General features: G+C 35.9%; 1 protein-coding gene across 1 annotated transcript in view; it reads right to left on the bottom strand.

The window, feature by feature from the left end:
• Positions 1–1,066, bottom strand: part of LOC106333481 — a 1,848-nt gene extending 782 nt beyond the window's left edge. Inside the window, exons 1-4 of the mRNA XM_013771923.1 lie at positions 835–1,066; positions 653–745; positions 329–559; positions 56–208 (exon numbers count right to left, since the gene is read on the bottom strand). Coding sequence (XP_013627377.1) covers positions 56–208; positions 329–559; positions 653–745; positions 835–1,008 — 651 coding nt within the window. The 5' untranslated portion in view covers positions 1,009–1,066. The remainder of the gene's footprint in view (positions 1–55; positions 209–328; positions 560–652; positions 746–834) is intronic.
• Between the last annotated feature and the right edge of the window lie 215 nt (positions 1,067–1,281).

Here is a 1,281-nt window from a genome sequence, read left to right as displayed (position 1 = left end):
TAGTAACTGGGGCTTGTAGTGTACGTACTATATAGTGGAAAAGTAAATAACTTACAGTTATACCCATTTGTATGAAATCGTCTCCCATCTGAATGTGAAGCCGAGCACTACTGAATTGGCTAGGCTTAACCTTAGGGGCGGTTATACACAGTTCCATTGTTGCTCCATTGAAGACCATTCCTTTGTTCGGTGTCCGACCCACCGCAAACTAATCCAAATTATTTTCACTCAGTATCCAAACATACTACTTATTATAAATATATATATATATATATACATCAAACATTCATTCGGTAATTAGGTTATTTAACTAGAAGAAGTAACTTACATGATGTTGGTCGTAATACGGGTCACTAGTACCGTAGGTAGTAGTGTTGTAAGAACTACGAGGTGTATATATATCCTCTAACGAGTTTAATCCCAAGATATCGTCTTTGGTGATTCTTCGTATAGGGACCGTACCAATGGGACAACCCACACCATTCTCCCATAAGTAACCAAATGCAGTGTTGTTTGTCTCTCTTTTTCTCTTTTCATCGGGATGGGATATCGGACGCATCTAAGACATGACATAAAAGGATTATTGTATTTTTCTTCAAATGTACAATTTTCAAAGAATTTACATTTATAGCGGATGGATCCAAAGTTGTACCTTGTAATGGTATGTGTGATTTTTCATAGAAGGGTGATCAAATGCTGGTTGCTTGACGAAATCCACGCATCCGTATTTTTCTCCATGAATAGTCTATCGTTTCCAACCATAAATATAGAGTTCATTATATAAAATTTAGCTGTATGCTTGTATATGTAAGTACGAAAAGATTATGAATTAACCTTGATGATCTTGACGGCGGGTTTGTTAATTGTCCTTAACTTCTTCTCGATTTCAAGATCTCCGTATTTAGACGAGCTCCCGGCTTCGATAAAGCAACTGTTATGACTTGTTATTATATGACCAAAGATGTAACACATCAACAACACGCACATCACTGGACCTCTCACTTCCATTTTTACCAACAAGAGAAATAATAAGAGAGAGGAATACAGAGCTGACTGATTGTGAAGGAGGATAGATAAACGTTTTATACGGGTACAAGGTCGAGGAGGCTGAGAAAGAAACAAAAGTTATGGTTTTTAATTTAAGACCTTTGACTAAAACGTAAAAATTGACCCAACGGGTTCTAGTTAATTCGGCAGAGACTTACTTTTTGGTCAATGATTTTTTTAGTAAGCTCGCAATTTTTAAATATCATCTTCTCATATTTTTTGTAAATAATCAAT

This window comes from Brassica oleracea, chromosome C1, assembly GCF_000695525.1.
Source record: "Brassica oleracea var. oleracea cultivar TO1000 chromosome C1, BOL, whole genome shotgun sequence".
Classification (NCBI taxonomy): Eukaryota; Viridiplantae; Streptophyta; class Magnoliopsida; order Brassicales; family Brassicaceae; genus Brassica; species Brassica oleracea.
This window is presented reverse-complemented; position numbering and strand designations above follow the sequence as displayed.